The sequence below is a fragment of the Leptodactylus fuscus genome, chromosome 3, assembly GCF_031893055.1.
Source record: "Leptodactylus fuscus isolate aLepFus1 chromosome 3, aLepFus1.hap2, whole genome shotgun sequence".
NCBI classification, from domain to species: Eukaryota; Metazoa; Chordata; class Amphibia; order Anura; family Leptodactylidae; genus Leptodactylus; species Leptodactylus fuscus.
Genome location: NC_134267.1, coordinates 206,675,747 through 206,698,590, shown reverse-complemented (window position 1 = coordinate 206,698,590; position 22,844 = coordinate 206,675,747). Strand labels below are relative to the sequence as shown.

The following is a 22,844-nucleotide window of genomic DNA, read 5'->3' as shown; positions in this document are numbered from 1 at the left end:
CCTTAAAAACAGATGCAAAATCCATCAAAAATGGACAAACGGGTGTGGAATAGATGCACAAGAGCCATCTAAAATGGACTGTATTTCTGTTTTTCATGGATCTTTGCTCCATCAAAATTGGATTAGTGTGAATTGAGTGTGAGTGAGTAGACCACAAATGTTTGATCAGCGAAAGTCTAAGGGTTGGTTCACATCTGCATTGGTATTCCGTCCAGGGGAGTCCACATGGGGACCCCCGAATGGAATAACAAACACAATTGCAAGCGCTATGCAGTAAAAGCACATGGACCCCATAGTCTATAATAGGGTCCATATGCTTGCTGCACGTTGCCCGTACGAGTCATACGGACAGGAAAGTAGATTGTGAAGTACTTTCCTGTCCGCATGTTCTGCGCGGAGATATGGCGGCAAGCACACCGACCCCATTATAGTCTATGGGGATCTGTGTACATTTACTGCACAGCGCTTGCAATTGCGTTTGGTATTCCATTCAGGGGGTCCCCATGCGGACTACCCCGGGTGGATTACCAACGCTGATGTGAACGAGGGGTAACTTCCAGGACTCCCAGAATCAGCTGAATGAAGGATGTCATTTCCTCTATAGTGTTGGCCCGATGCATGTGGAGTGACTGTACCTGGTGCTGCAGCTCAGTCCCATTCAAGTGAACAGGACCAGGCTACAGTACCAGGTATGACCATAACTTCAAGCATAGCAACATACTAGGGGAAAAAATGAAGGTCAAAGTGACACTTTAGACAGGAGTCAGACTACTGGTCAAATATGGTCCATCAATTGATGGTCCATCCAGAGGATAGGCTATTAATACCAAAGTCCAGGAAACCCCTCTTAAAGGGGACTTGTCGTGTTGACATGTGGTCTGATTTGTGGATACTATATTGGAGAGCAGGAGGAGCTGAGCAGATTGTTATTAATAAATAATGATATATCAATCTCCTAAGCTCCTCCTGCTCTATAACATACCCACATATGGACTACACGCTCCAATGTGACAGGTCTCCTTTAATATCTACGGTCAGCTTTTATTGTGTATTTATTGTCTGCTTTGTGTCGTTTCTCAGTCTTTCGGGCTGTCCAAGGGCAAAGAAGAGCGGGATCAAGATAGCACAAAGCAAAGAAGACAAGGAAGACCAAGAACCAATCAGGTTCCTTATAGTTATTCTGGGGAATATTATGCTACAGGTCATTTTCAATATACAGTAAATGTAGCCGTATGGCTGCCTGAAGGGCGTCTGTCACTACGTGTACAGATGTGTCCTTCCATACCTTTCATTTGGGTTCAACATACAGATGTGTCCATCCTTACCCTGCTCTTGTCTAGGCATGTCCAGATATGTGTCGTCAGATAACTAGCTTTCAAGACATGATTTTGTGATATTGTGCCACAAGGTGATATGCTATATGTGTCTATGTGAAGCCACCCGGTGGTTGTATTGTGAATTGCAGCCTGTCCTGGGTTTTGCTATCATGCCATAATATTGTATAGAATTGGTTTAATTAGAAATTGAAGTCTTTAGGTAGATTCAGGCCAAGGTAAGAGTGGACATGTCTGTATCCCAAGACGTGTGACATAAGATAACCGGGTTTAAAAAAAAAAAAAAAAAAGAAAGAAAGAAACATGAATATCCTATCTGAGATGTGTCTAAGTGCGCCACCAAGAGGTTGTGTTATGGATTGCATCCTGTCAAGGGTTTTTCTAGCATCTAGCAATATTGTATTGCATTATACTATAAAGGTTTTATGAGAAATTGTAAACCAAATTTGACATAAGTAAAGGGTGGACACATCTAGCACTCATTGTTAGGATACCTTTAACATGTCAGGTTCAGGTCAAGTCAATTGGTACATTCAATTCCACTACAGACAGTCTTCTACCTTCCAAGTTCCAATCCCCGTTCTCTATATGTTCTCCCAAATTCTTGTGACAAAAAGTCTATTAATCAGAATTTTTTTTATTAGGGGGTCCGGATAGGTTTGGCCCATTTTTGTTTCTCTGTTATTTGCCCCTATAATCTGGATTGCAGGTAAAAAAAAACTGGTCAATAAAAAGCACAGTGGCAAATTTAGCTAAACTACATCTCTTTAATGTATATGGCGGTAATATAGGTAACTAAAGGCTCATCGGCCCTAGTGCAAATAGTCAGCCTTAGCTCCCCCTGCACAAATTTTCCTTGCAAACCTCAGCCACATCCTATCCATACAGTCTAGGAGCATGTACATACCCCTTTCCTTCTTTATCTGGGCCCAGACCACCATGAAGAATTTTTCATAATATGTTTGTGAACACAAGCTGAAATCTTGTAAAACACAGTATAAACACAGTAAATATTCCCCCCTTTTGTGTCACAGCCTCTCTATAAAATCCCTCCTTGACTATATGCTACTAATCCACTGCTGTGTTCATAAATTTCCTTATTCTAGTGCATCAGAGGTCAGGAGTAGTAAATTTACTATGCACAGACTGTCAGCCATCAAAGAAAATCAGAAAGGAGATCCAAAAAGATTACTCAGCGTAGAATGGGGCCATAGGCCCTCTGGCCTATGGGCCCATTCACTGCTGTGACCAAAGCAACCCCTATACCTATGCCAAGGCTCCTGGGTTTGAATGCAACTGCAACCTCTGCACCCCTTCAACTTATATCCCAAAGATTACTCATTCATTAGGGAACATTTATAAAAAAAATTCAGTTTTCTAGAAAAATTGCAAATGATGTCAGCAAACAATGTAAATGATGTTAGCACAGGTATAGGTGAGATATATAAAACAAAACTTTGGGGTGCATATACATCAGCATCCTCCTGTCTGTTCTTCTGGTCCATTGCAGGACCAGAAAAAAGAAAAGAAATGATAACAGACAACAACAGATCCCGAGTTGGGCTTGCTGGACTTTTTTGTCCAGGATTATTTATATATTTTGCGATAGCAGCTCCTACTCAGATGTCAATATGGCCTTACAGATAATAAGTTATCTCCAGATCATAAATGGAACATACTCAGGACTCATTAGGGCAATGCCCATGGCCAATAGACCCAGAGCCTCTTAGGATGCCCCTACACCACCAAGTGTGGATATTGACACTGTGTAAAGGGGAGTTGGCTGCTGCCAAAAAACCTCTTCCCTAAGATCAAGGTCTGATCTTTCTTCTAGCTTCATGTATTGAAGGAGAGCTGGGAGACCCCATACACATAATAGAGTTGACTGGTTTAGAGGGTCCGGCCATCTTTCCCCTTATGTGTATGAGGTCAGTTATAGTCTGACCACCCAGCCAAGTGTACCATTGCTGTAGTGGTTAGTAAGGGCCCTATGACCTTTAGTTTTGGGGACACCAAGTCGGCCATTGCTCTGGAGGCCTATTACACCACAGCCCTGTAGTCCTCGGATACATTAGTCTCATCACCTCAGGATAAATTACTGCATTTACTTTCTCTTTTGGCAATTTCTGTCACTTTAGGACATTAAAGTACAAGGCAAAGGCTTTATATGTGATTGCTGATCAATTAGGAGCGTTTCTTGCAGCTGTAAAATATGCTTTTAGCCCCTTGAATACAGAAGTCAAGCTGAGACTTCGCTTGTCACCGTTATATGGCCCTAAGTGCAGATATCTCCAGGTTCTGTCCCTGAACATTGAGTCCTCCTAAATATAACACTCTCCTGAACCCAGCGGTAGAGAAAATCATCGCCTGAACTGAAGCGCTTGTAGGTATAAAATCACTTTCAGGCTTCAAATGTAGCAGAGCTGAATTTGTCATTTACCTGTTTCCTCCATGCACTAGGATAATATCATTGTTTTACCTGCAGTCCTATTGATATTAATATTCTAAATTAAAAGGGTTGTCCTAGAGCTGATATTTATGGTCTGTCCTTGGAATAGTTCATGAATATCAGATTGGTGGAGTTTTCAACATCTGATACTGCTACCTCTGTCAGGTGCTGTGGCCACCAGGTCTGTACAGTGTAAGGAGTCGACAACCTCTGTCAGGTGCTGTGGCCACCAGGTCTGTACAGTGTAAGGAGTCCACAACCTCTGTCAGGTGCTATGGCCACCAGGTCTGTACAGTGTAAGGAGTCGACAACCTCTGTCAGGTGCTGTGGCCACCAGGTCTGTACAGTGTAAGGAGCCGACAACCTCTGTCAGGTGCTGTGGCCACCAGGTCTGTACAGTGTAAGGAGCCGACAACCTCTGTCAGGTGCTGTGGCCACCAGGTTTGTACATTGTAAGGAGTGGACAACCTCTGTCAGGTGCTGTGGCCACCAAATCTGTACAGTGTAAGAAGTCGACAACTCTGTAGTGGCCTTGACACTTTATTGCAGCTTAGCACCAATACACTTGAAAGGGAGCAAAGGCGTAGTATCACAGAATGGCCACTACAGTGTGTATGGAGCTGTCTCATGCACTGAGCAGACCCCAAAACAGTTCTGAACAAGTATAAGTCTTCCCCACTTCTAACCTATGTGCAGCCACTCATCGCGCTATTTTTCATAAATCTATAGAAATCTGCCTGTGTCTATAACTATTACTCATGCCTTTACTTCTTATCTGAGTGATTTCAGTCCCTACATTCTATACAAGCAGTGTCATTTGACAATGAAGTCTATGGAGAGGGGAGGAGGAGAAGGACAGAGATATGAGGTTGCCTACATATTAAATAAGTTGGATAGTAATTTATGATAGCCCAACTGTGTTGTAAAAGGCAACTGTCTCTCTATAGTGCAGATTCCTCTCTGCTTTGAGGGTCTCTCTCTTCCTCCTCCTCCCCTCTCCATAGACTTTTATTGTAAAAATTTGATCAGTAGCAGAAAAAGGCAAATAAGTGAAGAAATAGACCATTTTTGTAAATAACATGTATTACAAAGATTGCATCTTCATCTGCACTATGAATTTAGGCAACAAAAAAAAATTAGTTGCACCCTTGGGAGTGTGGCATGGAAAACTCACCAAAATCTACACCTAAAAATTCTGAAAAAATACATGTACGATAACCTGGGCCACCTGGATTTGAAAAATCTTTCCCATCCTAACAGGCTTTACACGTATGGGCATATTTTTGGCAATTCCCAAAGAAAAGGTTATCCAGATTTCATCAGTTAGGATGTATGTCAGTGATGGAAAATACTACAAAAATGTAAAATAATATGTTTTGTCCTATTCATTTTATAACCAGATGCCCAGTTCCAGGGTGCGATGGCCAGGGTCACGTGACGGGGAAGTACGCATCACATCGCAGCGCATCTGGATGCCCTTTGGCAGCCAAGAGACAGAAAGATGGCTACCTAAATGGTTCCCAGTTCTCATGGAAATCTGGAAAAACCGAAGGCATGTCCTGTCCTACCCCAGGATGTGACGGCTCTGGACACATCAGTGGTAGTTTCCTCACACATCGAAGGTAAGACCCGGGGTGTGACATAATAAAGGTTGTGTATTCGTGTATATCCATTCTCTTCCCCAAGGGCCTGTCCTCACGAGACTCCAATGTTACAGACGCCATTGGATTAGTTGAGCGTGCATGTGGGTGAACGTTGTTAGGCCTCATACATATTAGGTGGTCGGTGGGTTCAGCGGACCAGCTATGTTGGACTATGACACCCCAGTACAGAATGCCGTTGCCTTGACTATCATGACACTGTCTTCGGAGATACTTATCACAGAGCATTGTAACTTGCAGTGAACTGGAGCTAATACAATTACACAATGTCTGTGTGTAGTGTAATGTGATAACTTGTCCTATTCATGTTGTGTCTGACACTCACGCTTCAGCTACATACAAACATCATTTTACAGCAGCTGTAAATAACGACTTAACCCCTCATTTACCATTCTTGTAGCTTATCGGGATGTCCACGAGCCACATCAGCAATGAAGAAAGCCAGATTGTCAGGAGAAGAGATGATGACTATAAAGCAGCGGGCGACAAATGGTATATACCTTTCAATTATTATATATGATTACTATGCTAACACAGTCCGGAAAAAAAACTGTCACCTCCGCTGTCTGGCTGAATGGATATTTGTGTCCAATGGAATTTTTTTTTTTGCCCATTATCTATTGGATTATTTCAATTGGTAATGGCAGATATTAATTATTTCCTCTTAACTAAGGGGGCAGTATACAGGGTGTGGGGATACTAAGGGGGCAAACATAACTTTTCTTGAGGTCCAAAAAATAAAATCTAACTCTGACATTAAACTTGACAGCTGAGGGTTGCCAGTTAGGGAGATGCCCATACACCCAATACTGTACACATTCTTGTACCGTATATACTGGAGTATAAGCCAAATTTTTCAGCACAGTTTTTGTGCCGAAAAAGCCCCCCCTTGGCTTATACTTGAATCAGCAAAAAAAATTATTTATTTATTTTTTTAGGGGGGGGATGTTACTGACCAGCCGCAAGATCAATGTATAGAATCTCCCTTAAAATAGTGAAAAAAAAAAAGCTTTAAAAAAAAAATAAAAAGATTAAAATTTCTAAATCCCTCCTTTCCCTAGAATAGATACAAAAGTAGAAAATTACTGTGAAGCACATACACATTAGGTATCCCTGTGCCTGACAGTGCCCGGTCTACTGAATATAGGATCTGCAGTGCTCCTGTTCCATCAGGAAGGGGTTAATAGGAGCACGGCAGATACCCTATATTCAGCCAGGCTGAATTCCAAGTGGGGGAAAAAAAACCCAGTCCTCAAGCTCAGGGAAGGGGCAGACAGACAACCAAAACACCCCCTCCCCTTCCCCAGCAACTACTGCACCCAAAAACTCCCACCATTTTAATTTTTGAAATTTTCCAGTAGCTGCTGCATTTCCCGCCCTCGGCTTATACTCGAGTCAATATGTTTTCTCAGTTTATTGTGATAAAATTAGGAGCCTCGGCTTATATTTGGGTTGGCGTATACTCGAGTATATACGGTACTTTACAGTTAGTGCTACCACTGTCATACTGTATAAGGACACATCTGTTTGACTAGGAGAATAGTAACACCAACTTGTCAATTCAAGAAAGTAGGACTTTCCAGGCTATCTTTACAGGTATATGGAGTCTTAAAGGCCATGCCTGCAAGGAATTCATTTTATGATACATATCTTACGTCTACATACAGTACATTCATACATGAACTGCACATGGATGGTCTCCACTCATTGGCCATGATCTTCAAAGAGCCATAGACTTCACTGAGTGCGTTTGGTTCACATAAAAGACTAAAGTGGAACTTGCCTCCATCTTATTTCCAGTCTCTGAAAAATATTAGGAGAATTTATTAAGTCAGACAATTCTTATGCCGGTCTAAATTCATTCCCTGGTGGGCACAAGATGCTCTAGAAATATCTTTGTAACATGTTAGCCAGTGGATATGAAATTGAGAGTCTTCAGTAGTTGATACCTTTTTTAATGGCTAGCTAAAATGATGACAGATTACAAGCTTTCGAGACTCTAGGCCTCTTGGATGCCTGAGGAATGCCTAAGGAAGAGACCTAGAGCCTCGAAAGCTTGAAATCTGTCATCATTTTAGCTAGCCATTCAAAAAGTTATCAACTACTGATGACTCTCAATTTTTTTATATTTCTAGAATTACTTAGAAACTCCAGCTTCTTAGTAGTTCTTGGGCATATAGATGCACCTGATGTCACATCTATGCCGGCATCCCCAGCCCACCTAGATTCATACCCCGTTCCTCCCACTATCTAACATAGTAGCAAGCAGGGATCAGGAGCAGGTGTACTATGGGGTGCCTAAAATGGGCCAAGTTGGGCATTCTTGGGCAATCTAAGATAGTAAATTGGTCCAATGTCTGAATATACCCATTAAAATTAATAGGCAGTACCTGTGATTCACAGAAGTGTGAATAAGACCTTACTCTGCTGCTGTAGATCTGTTTAGGTTAGTTGTAACCCTATAGAGTAAATGCTGTATATATAATACCTGAAGTTTTTATCTTACAGATTACTATCAGTTTTAGATTTCTGATTTATGTTGCAGATATAGTACACGTATAATTAGTTTTGCATTTGTAGTGAATTTGCAGATAAATCTGATCCCAATGATGTACATTCTCGTCATATCAATTTCTGTATTATTTACATTACATGTCAGGTTTCAGTAATTTGCCTCAACAAGAAATATGTTCTCAATATTGTAGTGTGAGCTTGTAATATTACCCCACAACTAACGTCATTGTGAATTGTTACCGTACGTCAAGTATTTAATCACATTGGAAGCCGTGAAATAATAAGCATTACTTTTTATATTACAAATCAAATATGAAATATTAAGCTTAATAAATTGATTCCTTACAGGGAGTCTATCACCACCTAAATGGCTTCTAAACTACTGTTGTAGTGGACTTTAGTGGTCATTAGTGACATAGTTAAAAAGTTTTTTGTGTTAAAGTGCAATCTTTGTGGCAAGACAAGTTCTAATCTATATGTGAATGAGCTATTTGTGCCTCTTGAGTGTGACCTAGTGTGCTCGATAGGATTGAGCCGATCTTGAGATTTCAGGATCCTTTTTAAAATCCGATTTCCGATCATTTTCTATCCGAATCCGATCCCAATCCCAATTCCGATCCTAATGCAAGTCAATGGGATTTTTTAATGATTGAAAATCGGATTTTAAAAATGATGCTATTCACTACACAATGTACGCTGTGTAGTGATTAAAAAATACGCCAGCTACTTAGTCCCCCCTGCTATCCAGATACCTGCATAGAACCACTGCCGCCTCCCCTTCCGGTGTATACGCCACTCCCCAGATCTCCGGGCGCCCCCACCTCCCTAGGCTAGTGTTACTGATGCTGAGAGAAGGTGGGGCTTACTGTGGCTTAGGAGAGTGTGGGCGGGTACAGTGCGGGGAGATGTGAGTGCATAACTCATGTCTCCCCTCCCTGTACCCGCCCACACTCTTCTAAGCCACAACAAGCCCCGCCTACTCCCAGCATCAGTAACACTAGCCTAGGGAGGTGGGGGCGCGCACGGCGCTCTGAAGGCTTTGAATGAGAGAGGAGACGACAGAGAACAACGGTCCAGAGCCCTGGGGAGTGGCAGCGGTTCTGTGCAGGTAAGTGGGCTGAGCGATCAGGATCGAAATTCCCATCCCGATCTTTTTAGGCAAAGAAAAAAAAAAGAGAGAGACACCGAGCGCAGTAAGTGTAGTAAACACTACTATAATGGGACAAATGTTAGAGGAGTAGAGTAGAAAGCGACCAGTTGGCCTCTCACCTGGTGGGGTTGTGATGGATTCACAACACCCAAAGATGCAGTTATATGATGGATGGTTCTTGGTGAGAGTGGCAGCGGTTCTGTCAACAAACACCAGAGACCGGGGAGGTGAACAGAAGAAAAAATGGAGACAAGGATCCACACTCTGAGGTCGTGCATATGAAGCGGGGAGCAGGAAACAAATGTGTCGTTGAGACCAGCTTTAATAGGATAAAATACAGTACAACTGTGCTGTACTGTATTTTATTCTACGACACGTTTGTTTCCTGCTCCCCGCTTCATATGTACGACCTCAGAGTGCGGATCCTTGTCTCCATTTTTTCTGACGATCTTTTTAGGCGGGATTGGAACCTGATCACCATCATGAAATTTACTCGATCGCCATCGGAATCCAATCTTTTCCAATCCGAACGCTCAACCCTAGTGCTAGAGCACCAATTCTTGCCTGTGGTTGCCACTCAGTGCCACCATCTGACATTAAGATCAACAGGTCCTAATGTATCATGACCATAGACAAAAATGACAGCGCAAGTAAATGTGGCCACATCCCAAATTTGGCCACAACAAACAGCTCATTTGCATGTACATTAGAATTTGATTTTTATGGCATCAACATTACACTTTGACAAAAGAAGGGCATCTATGTCTACTAACCGTCCCTACAACAGTGTATATGTGGTTTAGAAGTCACTTGGGAGGTGGTAGAGTCCCTTTAATTATCCTGGTCATGTGATGAGCAACAGGACCTATGATACATATACCATCCCTGTACCCAGTCCATGTGAATATCACATGATCAGGACAGGATTATATCCTACAGGATGACATCAAGGAAAGATCTTGAAAACTATGAGAATTAAAAACAAAACGTACATTGGAAAACTGTATGTTTTCATTATAAAATATATCCTGACAGAGCCCAGAAAACTCCATAAAAGTTAGACCAACCTAGAAATTTCTAACATCAAATTTTGAGGTTCACAGTACTGATGGCTTATATATTGGTTAAGTTATCGATATCAGTTCTGTGGGGGTCCAACCTTTGGCACCCCCATCGATCAACTGTTTGAAGGAGCAATTTCCCTTCAGAAGTCCAGAGGTGAAAGAACTCATTACAGGATTTATATGGGATTTATATGGGATTTTCTTTTACTAGTGTCCCTGCCTGATAACATATTCACAATAAGGTAACAATGGCTAGGCTGGCAAGTCTCAGACTATAGAAAGTTCTTGCATTCATGGTCATATCCATTTGAAACTGATCAAGATAAAATATGTCACCACTGAGATGGTTGGAGAAATGTTTAACCTTTAATTGCCTACCAATCTAAATATGGTTATGGTTGTGGAGAAAACCCCTGTCCATAACTGTATATTGATGGTCTGTCCATAGGATAGGTCATCAATATGAGATTGGTGTTGGTCCTACACCAAGAAACTCTACCAATCAGATCATACCGGACCAGCCATCTGTATTTGGCAGATATCCACCAATTGTGTAGATTTACAAGGTGACCACCATCAATCTTCTACCGATGACCTATCATAGGTCTTAGTGAACCCCTTTTAATATTTCAGTGCACGGGCAAGTGGTAAGTTCTGCAAATGCAAATCAATAAAATATTGGGTATAGCGGGGCCCATGACTTTTACGGTTGGGGGTCCTCAGTCTACCCCCAGGCCCTACTATTTGGATATAAAGTTGCAAAGATGATCTTACTTTTTTATATGTCTCATAAGCCTCATTTTCGAACATCACATTAAATCCTAGAGTCTTCTGTTCTAACTAAGCTTTATCGATAGCACCGCTAATACAAGTGTTACCAGTGATGCGTTGATGGTTTACAACTCTATTACATATTTTCCTTTAATATCCCCTTAGGTATAGAAAATGATGAGGAAATCAAACAATTGGATGAAGAAATAAAGGAACTAAATGAGTCTAATTCCCAGATGGAGTCTGATATGATTAAGCTGAGAACTCAGGTAACAGTTTTCTATAAGCAATATTGAAAATGTCTCGCTTAGGAAATTTCAGAATGTTATTACCGGCTCTGCCGAGAAAGCGTACAACTCTGCTACGTACAAGATCCCTATCTGAGATGCCACTAACTTATTCATAAATTTGAGAACAAAATACTAAAACTAAAAAATAACGCAGTAAAGCTTTTATTCTCATACTCACCCATACTTCATGCATGCCCAGGTCATTGTTTCGAAGTGAACGTCACCCTTTTTGGTCACTTTTGCTTCCTGTAACACGGGTAGTCGACAACACAGTAGCCTAGCCCATATCAGACTGTGATACTAAACCTCAATTATCATTGTCATTGTAACATTTTTCTTTTTAAAGCCTGCACTGTTTCTTTGTGACATGCATGTGCATGAAAACTCCGGATTACATCTCTATGTGACATACGTGAGTGCATCCGTATTTCTGTAAATACCGTCTTCTGTGGCCACATAATCATGCTGGCTGCATGGTATTCATCAACCAAGACATCAGATGTATCTATGGACAGATCGGGAAAAAAAAAAAAAAAAAATTACATGGAGGGTAAGGGTGAGGATGAGAACTCGGTGACCATCAAGTGTTACATTCAAGCGTGTGGCACGGTTACAAAAGTTATATGGCAAAAATATTTCAATTGGACCAAATTTAAAAAAAAAAAAAAAAAAAGTAAAAAATAAAAGTAATATTAAGAATTATCCGTAAAAAGTAGAACAAAATAAGAAATGCCTATTGTCTACAGACTTGCGAATATTGACGTAAATTGTCGTAGAATAGTTATGTTTGTATAGTAGAATTTAGTAGTTATGGTTTTTATCATTCAAAGAGGTGGAACTAAAAAGCACACACATTACTAATGATTTTCCAGACAACCATCAATTCCAAGCATCACCTAAGCCACTACTAATGAGTGCTGGCTTACTATTGTAACCAATCCGATTGACCTGTTGGGCTAGTCTGGTGGCTAGTCTAACCAATCTGGTTCCAAAAGTGACCCATGCTGGTCGATGACACACATGTCCATTATTTTGTTCACTTGAATCAGTTCCACCTCTTTTGCTTCACTCTCTGCCCCCTTTTCAGCTTCTGCTCCCTCCCACTAGGTACTGGACGAGCGTCCTGTTGCTTGCCAAGAACCCTGTGTTGATGAATACCAATTTCATGTAAGTTACACGGGAGGGGAGGTTGTGTGATTTTTCCATGTAACTTACACGAAATTCAGCCTTCGAAGAATAAAAGTTTATCATAAGTAGTATTTGATTTCATTTTTGTTATTTACTAGCTTCACATTGTAATACACGGGAAGTTTTCATAGTAGGGTTCAAGACAGAAACAAAATTTGGACATGAGAAATTTTATTTTGCTGTAGAGGACATGAAGTCAAAGTAATTATATTTAGATATTATTTTGGCTCAACTCATACATTTTAGATAGATGAAAGTGATACCGTTATGTCTAATGCAGGGTCCATGGGGGCTGTGTGTGACAAAAAATATTCCTACGTTAGTGTTTTTGAGACGTACCAGCCCCAGTGTTGGGCTGACCCACCAGAGTACCAGAGTATTCTCTGGTGAGCCCAGACTGTAACACAATCATGGTCCAGCAGATGTCATCCAAATTTAAAGGGTACTATTGTCTATTTCCTAGGGGTTGTTGGCGGGTGGGACCCCAGGATCATTTTATCTGGTGGGCCCAAGGAACTTCAGTCCAACACTGACCAGCCTCCAAGATCTAAACATATCATTCATAATACAAAAGGATGCTATAAAACAATATATAGCTATATATCATTTCAGTAAAACTTTATTAAAGATTAAGCAGTTTATAATCTAGAACCGGGGATCAAAACTTGAGGTCTGGTACCAGTTGATGATGTCACTTTTCTGAAAAATTATGATGTCATATACTTAACAGATAAGCAGAAAAGGAACACAGTGCTGTCAGTGGAGTGTTACGTGTTACTGTCAACATGTTGGGGGTTAGGATTGTACTTCATAGAATACTGATGGGCATATGGAGGTATATAGGGTATATAGGGTTTATACCACAGGGCTATACCACAGAAATCAAAGGTACTTTCTGGACTAAAAATATTTATGATCTATTCTAAAGATAAGTTCTCAATACCAGACTGGTTAATGGATAGGTTCTCAGCATCTGATACACAGAGAATAGAGCAGGAAGCAGATAGCTCTGTCCCCTGCGTAGTGGCCAAACCTGGTATTGCAGATCAGCTTTTGTTGGCCACTACACAAAGAACAGTGCTATCTGCTTCCTGCTCCATTCTCTGTGTATCATCTGCTGAAAACAGAAAATCGATGGGTTGGCCCATTCAATATCACACACCCACAGATGTGATATTAGTGACTCATCTTTAGGACAGGTCATTAATATTTTTAGCCCAGAAAACACTTTTGGCTAGCCAGCTATAAAAATATATGACTCTACAACCATGAGCATACATAAATAGGTAGTTATAGAAGGTATCATGAAAATGTAACTATAAATCTGGCCATACACACAATGTTGGCCAAACCTGCCAATGTTTGCATTTGGCCAACCATCTAATGTTGTGGGGCCTCCTAACATTCCCCTGACATCAGATGGGGAAACTAAAAATTGGGGTGTTGGATTTCAACATACCAAATCTTTTTTTTTTTCAGAATAGACAACTTGATGGGGTGCAAAGAGTCTGGTTGCACCCTCACCCTGAGGTTTCCCAATTTGAGGGGAACCAGTAATGTAAGCCTCCACCAGAGGTATCTGGCAATGGCTTAGTTTAGAAGACATGTACATATGAGTTGGGGGGACAGCCAGTGGTCATCTGACCATCGGACTCTTTAATGTAACAGTTACTATTGCAATAAAGTGTCTTAGACCTGACACTGGTAGCATGCTGATAACGCCATGATTATATTACATGTTTTATAATACTTTTGTTGTATTTTGCACCTATGTATGCTTTTTAGATTACAACAATGGAGAGTAACCTGAAGACAATAGAAGAGGAAAACAAAGTCATTGAGCAGCAAAATGAGTCTCTTCTGCATGAGCTGGCCAATCTAAGTCAGTCTTTAATTCATAGTCTAGCTAATATCCAGCTACCCCATATGGTGAGTAATTCTTGTATGTCCAACATAGAAAACGATATTGTATTCAGTTATCGATCAGATAAAGTGACTATTTTAATAACCTCCAGATATAAAACAGTGGTTTCCTTCCTTTGTACGGGGCTCCTTGTGTTTTGGATGTTTCCTCTGAAGATATATGCCCATCATTACTATTACTCAGATGATATCTTTGGCTCTTGTCTCCTGTTTAATTTTTTATTTTCATGGTGTTTTTATGGCTTATCTTTGATGTTCATCATCATGTATAGCAATTCTGCCACCAGACAGAAGTTTCTACTTTCAACTCAACTTTTTGATCACGTAGGTGGAGTAGCGGGTACGAGAACTTTCTTCATAGGCACAGGACTAAACGCTTGGGAAGGATGTAGGAGATTCTGAATCTGGTGGCAACCATTTCTTCTCAATAGTCCTCTTTAACCATCTTGATGTTCATTACCACCTTTGCCTTCTCATTTATATCATCTATATTCCGCCTATCTTGACTAAGCGGTTTTAGTTCCTATGTTGTGAACAAGCTCTGTCTATTTTTGTTGGACCTAAATTTCGATTCCTTGGCTTTTCCTTCATTCTTTTGCCACATAGAGTTAAAGAAAATGTGTCAACAGAAAATTGCCAATTTTTTTTAAACACGTTTTTATTTTAACCATATTTTTTATGAATTTTTGATCATTTTCTCTTAAATTTTCCATGTCATTATCTATATTGTTTGAACAACACTAAATAAGTTAAATTCTGGCCACTAAGCCTAATAGTAGACTGACACTTGACAATTCTGTAGGCATTTTTTTTACAACAGTAACCTCATATACATTACAGACAACAAAGACGGGATTACAATAGAAGATAACACCCCTATAGACAATTCCACATAGCACTAATCAACTTCCACTACAGACAATAGATTATATCACAGCATGCACATAGACCTCGATGACTCGGCTCTAGTCTAGTACTGACTATGGCCACGAAACTTCAGTAAAGCATACCACTAAATAACAGAGCAGAGAAAAAGTTCAGGCAAGATGGCTACCCCACAATGATGTATGCAACATGATTTCACTATATCTGGTTTCAATGAATACAATAATGCTGATACTTTCCCTTTAAATGTATATAACTTATGTCTCAAGATCCAAATACGAATGAGATCACATCTTGAACTCTACCCATGGTCTACTCCTCTTCTCTTTTCTCACTAGCTCATCCCATGCACATCTCCCGGATTCCTCTAGGGCTGGACCTCATCTTTGGAATTCATGATGGTGCTCGATTAGAGCCTCTCAGCGTCGATCAACCAACCTTTCATTTTCCATCTTTGTGGAGACTCATGTTGTTAGTGTTATTTATGTGGAGTCACTCTAGCCACCGTATCTTCCCAGTGCAACCTATGTTGTCAACCCAGTTTCCATTAAAAAAAATTTGTGCTGTACACATTGCTTATCATCATCAAGCCAAGTTACGCCTTGTTATTCCATGTTCACCTCCAGACTGCGCTCAGGACCAACCCCTTCATCCAAAATTGTCTCTAGATCTCTCTTACGTACAGCCATGGTTTCTTTAATAAATGTTGACCTAGGAACCATTGGAACCAAGTGGGACACACACAATAACATAATCGTATGACTTTAAATAGAGTTGTATTTTCTTTTCATGTAAATATATAGACGTATATTTTTCATATTTTTCAAGGCATTGACATATAATATGGTTAAGTGGGCATTTCGAGAAATGGACAATAGCGTGAATCGCATGTCTATATAACAACTTCCTTTTCACATACCGCTCCATTTGTCCGACCTTGTATGGATGTATTTGCACTGAATATAAATTTGTTTTTTATTGACTTTTTGTTGGTTTTATTTGCAATGAATTGTTAAAGGGAAACTTTGGCCAAAAAATTTTAATTTAACTTTTGGCCAATCTCAGGGATAGCTAATAATGATGACTGGACTGTGAGAAGATTCATTTCACAAAATATTCACAAATTTCACTTCAGTCTGAACAGGAAGTTCTAGTATTATATTCTAGGATCTTTTCAGACCCAAAAGTATAAGAATCGGAGAACCAGGGAAGGTTTGGAACAATTAAGAAAAATATCATCCTCATCTTTGAGAGACACTACTGTGGTATTCTGTCTTGTTTCCCACGTGTCCCCGATATTGGCTTCCTCTGTGATGTCAGAGACCAAAGGTCACTGTTAAGGCATGTGATTGGGCCTTAGTGGTCACATGAGGGTGTTAACGTCATAACACAGAGTCTCTGATTATTATACTCTTGGGCCAGAAAAGACTTGACAGTATAATTATGATTCACCGGTAGCAAATTCTAAATCCAAAATTTATGGAAAATTTGTAGCAAAATTGGTTCAATTTGTTGGTTCACTCATCTCTAATCTCTACATTTTCAAAAAGTTTACTGAATACCCCATTTTCAGTTTCTTCTACACTCCTTTATCAGGCCATGGCTGAAGCATTACTTGTAGTTGTTAAAGGGGTTACCCAAGATTAGCAAGCATGGCTGCTTTGTTTCGGAAAGACCTCTACTTCTTCTTGTCAGGAAGTGACATCACATCTGTTGGTCATATGGTCATGCTACAGTCCAGTCCCATTCAAATGACCAGACATGATGTCACTGCCTAAGAGGAGGAAATACAGAGTGCTTTGGCCGTAATTTGAGTGGTGCAAAAGGTACTATGCACTGCACAGCCAATGGGTGCAAAAGGGTTTTATCCAGTTGGGGAATTATAATGAACAGAGAGTGGTGTGGTGGCTGAGCAACAACAAGACTTAAAGTGACAGTGACAAATATGACTTATCATATGAACAGTGCTATTTAAAGGGATCAAAACACTGTAATGTACAGAAAATACACGGAGGAAGAAATAAAATGCACACAGGAACACACCAAGCCTATCTTGAGCAGGGATACCTGTGATGTTGCTATATTATGTTCTATATGTTCTGTTCTGCTTACTTATTCTAATTTGTCTGCCTAGCACCAGTGAGGTAGTAATGGAGGAGGAGCTGAGCTTAGGGGGAGGAGTTGTTAGACAGGGAGCCATGATGGAAGCATGGAATAAAGCGTTCTGATCTATAACAGTAACTATCTCATAGTGGATTTATTCCAGAAGACCTGCATCCTCACTACAATACCTAAGGCTAAAACTATTAAGGGGTATTTCATGGACCCAACACTGAGCACAGACCCGGAACCCGAGCATGTTATCTATGATGTTAGAAACACCCACTTCCCTGTGGGATTACTGCCCTGAACTGCAAACATCACTCCAGTATACAGTAGGACAGTAGTTGTGCTGGGACTCCTATGGTCATAGATGTTGGAGGTTGTGTCCATGCTCAGGGTTGAGTCTGGGAAATATGGCAACTATATGGTCTGCATTTCACAAATAGACCCATGTGAAGTCAACCTTCAAAAAAAAACCAAACAAAAAAAACACAACATTAGATTTTTGGCATCTTTTAAATATTCACATAAAGGTCCTTATGGTAAAGCGTACGACTTAGGTCCATGTCCATAAAAATTGAAAATTTAATATATCCAGAAAAAAAAATAAAAGAAACCCAAGTTGTAGCAGACATCCTATTTTACCGGAATAGTTCATTTCACTTTGTCTATGGAGAATTCTTTCATCCAGGTAATGGAAAACCTAAACAATTTACAGAGATCTAGACTGATTCAGAAATTGTGAAGACATAGTAACATTCCTTACTCATAATAAGTATCATGGGAAGAATATGCAAATCTGTCTTCCATTATGTAAATAGGAAGACAGTGCCTCAGTCATGCAGCCCAATAGAGGTCGCTCCCTTTAATATCATGCCTGACCTTCCCAGAGGCCTTTGCTGCAAATGATGTGGAATTTTACCAAGCCAGTCTTCTCAGCCGAGGACAGCTGTTTCGATCTGATTGGATCTCATCAGCCCGGCGCAGAGAAGACTGACTTGGCAGAGGTGAGAGGCTTCTAGACAGGGTTAAGGGGATATCGTCACTCCTTAGGGAGAGACCACCATTTAGGTGTGTGGAGTCTTATTAAGCCATAGATGCTCCACTGTGAAGAGGATCATGGGAAGAATATGCAAATCTTACTTCCATGATGTAAATAGGAACACAGTGCCTCAGTCATGCAGCCCAATAGAGGGCGCTCCCTTTAACATCCTTCCCGACCTTCCCAGAGGTCTTTGCTGCAAATGATGTGGAATTTTACCAAGCCAGTCTTCTCCGTTAAAGGGAGCGCCCTCTATTGGGCTGCATGACTGAGGCACAGTCCTCCTATTTACATCATGGAAGATAGATATGCATATTCTTCCCATGATCCTCTTCACAGTGGAGCACTCATGGCTTAATAAGACTCCACACACCTAAAGGAGTGACGATATCCCCTTAACCCTCATAATAAGTAGTAAAACTGCCGAATATCATGATGTGATCATTAGTTGGCATTGTACTTAACCATGTGCTGTTTACCGTCATTTTAACAAAAAAATGTAAAACGTTCTTTTTTTCAACCAAAGGCCATCCAAAAATTTCCATTGGCCACTATATTTTTAGAACAAAAATATATGGCCAGCTTAAGAGTGGTACTAAAAAGATTTACTGTGAACCTAGTCATAGCCTGGTTAAAGGCTCTTTAGTTTAATGAAAGATCGCCTTAGACGTTCTACCTAGGACCGCACAGCGGCCATGCTTCGGACCCATCCATTCAATGGCCACAAAATCAGTCAGGACCTGTCCTGAGTTTTGCGGCCTGGACTGTTGGCCCCCATTCACGTTTGTGTCGTGGGCCAACAGAAACGAATGGGCCAGTGAACTATCTGGGAAAAATCCGGATAGCACACCGAACCACGTAACAGGGCCTAAGTCACAATTTCTTTTCTATATTCACTGTGATTATTACAAAGCCTTGCCAAATATGTCTACCTCGTAACATATTCATTTTAATTCCTGCTCCTGGCCGGTCTTATTATTATCATCATAGTGGTCACAGAGGATTCCTAAGCTCAGACTGAGCAGGAATTAAAAAAGTGAATATAAAAAAAGCTTAAAAAAAAAAAAAAAAAAATTACAAGTCAGGTCTTAAGAACATGTTTGTGTCTGTTTTTCGTCTATGAAAAAACATAAATTTTTCTTCCATGATGATATTTGTTTTTGTCCATTTGATGCCCATGTCTACATTATTTTTCCCCTGTATGTCATCTGTTTTTTAGATACTAAAAAAGCAGTGAAGAGGTCAAATGACTAAACAGATTCCATTTTCACATCTTCTAGTAATGGTCTATAAAAACACAATGACTGCACACTTGATTTTACATATCCATTGACTTAAAGGAGTTCTCCAAGGAAAGTTCTAATTCAGAGTATTGGAATGGTTCCATCACCAGGACAAATGATTAGAAACAACACTTGATCTCTAAGGCTGTGGCCCAACTTTGCGGAAAGGCAGCTTTTTTTGTTGCAGATTTTGTTACATTTTTTTAATTTTTTTTTAGCCAAAGCCAAGAATGGCTACAAAAGGAATGGGAAATATATAAGAAGTCCTTATACTTTTACCTTCTCCTCAGTCCACGCCTGGCTTTGTCTCAAAAAACTGCAACAAAATCTGCAACAAACAAAGCTGCGTTTCTGCAATGTGGGGCTTTAACCTAAGAGTATGTTCACACAGAGTTTTTTGCAGGTGGATTTTGATAAGAAATCCGCCTCAAAATTTGCCTGCAAAAATGCGTGCCATTCATTTCAATAGTTTTTTTTTACAGCTAGCGATTTTTTTTTCAGCTAGCGGGAAAAAAATGTGATAGGCCCTATCTTCACGCGGATTCCACGGCTGAGTCAGCTGCGTTGTCCGCGACTCCCTCCTGATTAGGCTCATTCATCCAGAACTAATCAGGAGCGGGATGTACTGCATCAGAATCCCGTTGTGGCTAGCTGCGCGAAAATGGTAACTAAGTCACTCTGCTTCCTCTCCCACTACTACGGTGGGGATGGATTTACTTCTACAATGATGTATTCATCCAGAACATATAGTTCAGGCAACTCGTAGTGAACATGGTAGTGGAGGCAGGAGGTGAAGCGACTCGTAAGATGCATACCTCCTAACTTTTGAAGAACTGAAAGAGGGGCAAATTTAGCTCCACCCACTTTTATGTTGACTCTGCCCATTCTCATTCATTTTTCATGTGCCCCCACACAGTATAATCCTCCTACAGTCACCCGTAAATTATATGTCCCCCCTCTATCTCTCCCCCAGTTTCATATACACCCTTCATCTGCCCCCAGATTCATGTCCCCCCATCTCTGCCCCCAGATTCATGCCCCCACATCTCTGCCCCCAGATTCATGTCCCTCCATCTCTGCCCCCAGATTCATGTCCCTCCATCTCTGCCCCCAGATTCATGTCCCCCCTCTATCTCTCCCCCAGATTCATGTCCCCCATCTCTGCACCCAGATTCATGTCCCCACATCTCTGCCCCCAGATTCATGTCCCCCATCTCTGCCCCCAGATTCATGTCCCCCCCATCTCTGCCCCCAGCTTCATGTCCCCCCATCTCTGCCCCCAGATTTATGTCCCCCCATCTCTGCCCCCAGATTCATGTCCCCCATCTCTGCCCCCAGATTCATGTCCCCCCCATCTCTGCCCCCAGATTCATGTCCCCCATCTCTGCCCCCAGAATCATGTCCCCCCATCTCTGCCCCAGTGTCATGCCGTCCCCTCCTTCATCTGCTCCTTGCTTTAGTCGCATGGTATGTATTCAACTCAGATCTGCGTCCTCCAGACGCAGATCTGAGTTGAAATTGGGACATACCTCCCTCCAACCGCGGGACACGTCACCGAAATCGTGAATGTCCCGCGGAAATCAGGATGGTTGGGAGGTATGAGGACGGGTGCTGGTTTCCAATGATGTAACCCAGAGTTTGTCTACCATATAGCCCATGGGAAGTAACTATAGAAATCCTCCCTAGAGAAGCCCTTTCAAAAAATGGACACCAATAGTGCATGTTTTTTTCGTTTTTTCGTGGAATGGTCCATGGACCGTCAATTTTTTATCTGTACAGTAGTGTTCTCTTAAGTTTACAGGCTCCGTTTTTTTCATTAACCATTATTACCATTCACCCGCCCATAGCGGGATACTTCAAGAATAACATTGACTCTTCACTGTCTTATAGGACCCCATCAACGAACAAAATTTTGATGCCTACGTGACCACGTTGACGGACATGTATACGAATCAAGATCGCTATCAAAGCCCGGAAAATAAGGCACTTCTGGAAAACATAAAGCAAGCTGTAAGAGGAATCCAAGTCTAAGCGGAAGGTTTTGCTCGAACAACAACCAGATCAAATAAAAGATGCCTCTTGTTTTCTGCTGCTGTAATCTACCGGAAAAGTGTTATATATATTTATTCATTCTGAGACAGTGTTATGCTTACAAGACTCCATGATGATTTTCTGTCTTGCTTTAAGAATAGTACCTGCTGAATAGATTTTGAATACATTCACATTTTGTACGTTTTCATATAAGCTAACATTGTGTGATATGCCATGTAATGTTTATAGCTGCTAATGTATGCACATTTTTAAGGTAAATATATTTCTGAGAAAAAAAAAAAAAGGAAGCTGCCGAAGAGAATCAGACGGGAGATTTTTTTATGCTTTGGTGATCAACGTTTTAGTATTTTGAACTGGAGAAGACAAATTCCACCTCTAAATGGTATTGTCATCCGCTGCCACTTTCTAGAAAATTTCATTTGGTCTCGACCGGAGATTTTAGGGTAGACCACTGTACTTTTACAGCAAGCAGTAAAGTGAAATCGCTTTATTTTTTAAGGACCTTTCGAGTATAAGGCTGAAGGTTTTGGGGGGTTTAGGTGTTGGCAATTCGATGAGTTTTTTTTGAAACTCTGAAGAACGGACATTCGAGAGTTGTAAGATAGACTCACTCGAGATTTTTGTCGGATGACGTAAGGCAACATCTAGCGACGGAGGGAAAGTCAAAGCAGCTTAAAAGCACTTTTCATTCATAACTGAACTTCATCTGATCTCAATATGGGAACCTCCATTGTTGAACTATATTGGAAGAGAACGATGAGATAATTCCTACTGATCTTTTTGCAAACAGACTTTGGAGAAATAGCCACTACTCACCCTTCACTCCTGGATCGATTAATTTCCCTTTGAACTTGCGTGTTACACAAAAATATACTTGTACTGGATTCCTGCATTTTTGATTGAGGATGAAAGACACTATTTTTAATACATTTTCTGTTGCCTTTTTTCATTGTGTTCTCATTGAATTGGGGGTTTTACAAGTAATGCAAAAAAAATAAAACCCGTTTCTGATCCCTGGAATAATTCCAAAAAATAGATTTAGCAGAAAGAGTAGACCATCTAAGTTTGAACCTTTTACGTCTAGCCATTTTTCCCCCGTACGGGTTGCGTTTGTCTCTCCCCGTACGTTGTTGGA

The 22,844-nt window shown here is 40.8% G+C and overlaps 1 protein-coding gene across 14 annotated transcripts in view; it reads left to right on the top strand.

Annotated features, from left to right (window-relative positions):
• Positions 1-22,148, top strand: part of MYT1L (myelin transcription factor 1 like) — a 371,423-nt gene extending 349,275 nt beyond the window's left edge. For 12 of the 14 annotated variants that reach the window (XM_075269099.1, XM_075269101.1, XM_075269096.1 and 9 more), the window contains 7 exons: positions 1,081-1,164; positions 5,184-5,405; positions 5,845-5,936; positions 11,109-11,212; positions 12,341-12,400; positions 14,207-14,350; positions 21,548-22,148. In XM_075269099.1, the coding sequence (XP_075125200.1) occupies positions 1,081-1,164; positions 5,184-5,405; positions 5,845-5,936; positions 11,109-11,212; positions 12,341-12,400; positions 14,207-14,350; positions 21,548-21,688 (847 nt within the window). In that variant the 3' untranslated portion in view covers positions 21,689-22,148. The remainder of the gene's footprint in view (positions 1-1,080; positions 1,165-5,183; positions 5,406-5,844; positions 5,937-11,108; positions 11,213-12,340; positions 12,401-14,206; positions 14,351-21,547) is intronic. The other 2 variants (XM_075269107.1, XM_075269104.1) reach the window with 2 other exon arrangements.
• Positions 22,149-22,844: the final 696 nt, after the last annotated feature.